This window comes from Benincasa hispida, chromosome 1, assembly GCF_009727055.1.
Source record: "Benincasa hispida cultivar B227 chromosome 1, ASM972705v1, whole genome shotgun sequence".
NCBI classification, from domain to species: domain Eukaryota; kingdom Viridiplantae; phylum Streptophyta; class Magnoliopsida; order Cucurbitales; family Cucurbitaceae; genus Benincasa; species Benincasa hispida.
Window position 1 is genome coordinate 22,725,708 of NC_052349.1, and position 2,322 is coordinate 22,728,029.

At 32.6% G+C, this 2,322-nt stretch overlaps 1 protein-coding gene across 1 annotated transcript; it reads left to right on the forward strand.

Moving 5' to 3' along the window:
- The first annotated feature begins 839 nt into the window (after positions 1 to 839).
- LOC120090651 (MLP-like protein 43) lies at positions 840 to 1,722 on the forward strand. Its single transcript, XM_039048372.1, has 2 exons — positions 840 to 1,099; positions 1,188 to 1,722. Exons 1-2 carry the CDS (start codon positions 913 to 915, stop codon positions 1,466 to 1,468), a joined length of 468 nt encoding a protein of 155 aa, XP_038904300.1. The 5' UTR covers positions 840 to 912; the 3' UTR covers positions 1,469 to 1,722.
- Positions 1,723 to 2,322: the final 600 nt, after the last annotated feature.

A 2,322-nucleotide genomic window follows, 5' to 3' on the forward strand; every position in this document is an offset into this window, starting at 1 on the left:
CATAATTTGTTATACGTTAATGAGTTTAAACATTTATCAATTTTTTTTTTAAATTATTTTTATTATTTTTAATGATAATTCATTATTTTAAATAGAAGGTTATTACATATATCAATAAGATACACCTTTCTTTTTAGTAACTTAATCATAAGAGCTCCAAAGTAAAGCACCATTAGCTTAGAATATTTATATATCGAGTGACTTCCTAAACATCCTAAAAGGACCAAATGTTTGGTTTATAAAATATTGAATGTGGATTTAATTTCTAATTTGATTCCTAGATTTGAGACGCGAAACAAATAGTTATTAAATGGGTCTAATTTAAAAAATATATTGTTTAAATTTTATTTGATCCATAATTTAAATATCATGTATGCTTAATGGAAACAATTGTCTTTAATTTCCTTTCATTATATATAGGTGTGTGTGTGTTTGTGATTGAAAAGGGATGGTGTGATTATTCACTCATTATAGAGTGATCAGTAGGAGTTTAATTATTTAAAACAAAACAAATAAAAAATGTCATGCCTAATTTTGTCTAAAACATATTTAATTTTATTTGATTTGTGAATTAGAAAAAAAGAAAATATTATATGGGCAAATAGTTGTGTAATTTATGGTTCATTATGTTTTGGGGAAATGATTAAACTTTATTTCCTATAATTTTATGAAAAATGAAGATATTTCAAATCCACGTCGAACAATTATTATATGAAATGGCTATATTGGATTGATTTAATAATTTTTTTTGTATAGACACTTTAATCAGAGTTGAAAAGTCGTAAATGGACAAAAAGTGTTGTCTATAAATAAGCCCAAAAAGAGATGTTGTTGGCAGTTGCTTCATCTTTCTTATAGACTTAAAATCTCCTCCAAATATCACTTTGTACTCCAAAAACAAAAATAGTGAATATGGGTGTGTATGGAAAGGTGGAAATGGCTGTACCAATCAGAGCTTCAGCTTCGAAGTTTCATGAAATATTCAAGAATAGACCTCACCATATCTCAAATGTCTCTACTGATAAAATACAGGGCGTCGACCTACATGAAGGCGAGTGGGGCAAAGTGGGCTCGATCATCACCTGGAGATATTTTCACAGTTTGTTATCCTTCTTATGTTTTTTTTTTTAAGGGCCTTGTTTGAAAGAAATGATTACATTTTTACACATGTTTGACCGAATTTGCAGATGGGAAGGCTCGAGCTACAAAAGAGATCGTCGAAGCAGTTGACGAAGAGAACAATTCAATCACTTTCAAAGTAATTGGGGGAGACCTTACGGAAAAATATAAGAATTTCAAGTTCAACCTCCATTGTATTCCGCAGGATAAAGGAAGTGTGATTCACTGGTGCTTACAATATGAAAAACTGCATGATGCAATTCCAGATTCACATGATATGCTGGACTTTTGTGTTGATATCTCTAAAGAACTTGATGCTCACCTTTTGGAAAACAATGGTGAATCTTGAATATGCTGCGATCGGCATAGCACAAAAGATATCAATACTCATTTCTGGAGTGTCACATATAAATAAATTGGCTTCTATACTCTAAATTGGCCAATAATTCTCTATGTATGTTTTAATCTAAATAAAGCATGTGTATGTGTGTGATGTACTTGGGGTCTCTATATTAAATGTTATCATAAGTGGGAGAAATATATTCTAAATGTATGGATATCCTACCCTTTGGAATGTCAATATAAATATTCATTTTCTATTAATAAAAGTAAATATTAATATTAACTTAAATTTCCCTCCTAATTTTTTTGAGGTATTTGACAAGTAAGGAGAATTGGGTTGATTTGTATTTTTTACTAACTCAATGTTTGACAACCAACTTTAAGTGTTGGTGGGGTTCAGTTAGATATTTTACCAACTCATCCCAATTCTCCTCAATTCTCTCTCCCTCCAATGTTTTTAATGGTTCCACCCATCGGTTTCCGTTGGCGATTACCGCTACCACACTTTGGAGACGTACTCCGATGATCATCTTCGGATGACCAACTCCAACGACCAATTCCGAGCTCCGACAACCATCTCCACCGACACTTCGACAACCAATTCCGACAACCACCTTGGTAAAAAAAACTCTAACTTCCACATTCGCACAACTAACTTCAACTAAGAACTCCGGGCTCCACCAACCACCTCCGACAACAACTCTAGCGACTAACTCCAATGACTACTTTTGCACAAGCAATTTCGGTGGTGCCTAACTTCGACAAGCACTCATAAAAATAAAACAGTAGGTTTAATTATCCACCATTTTATCACTTTCACTCTCACTCTCACCCGTTTTCCCACGCGTTTTCATTACTCTC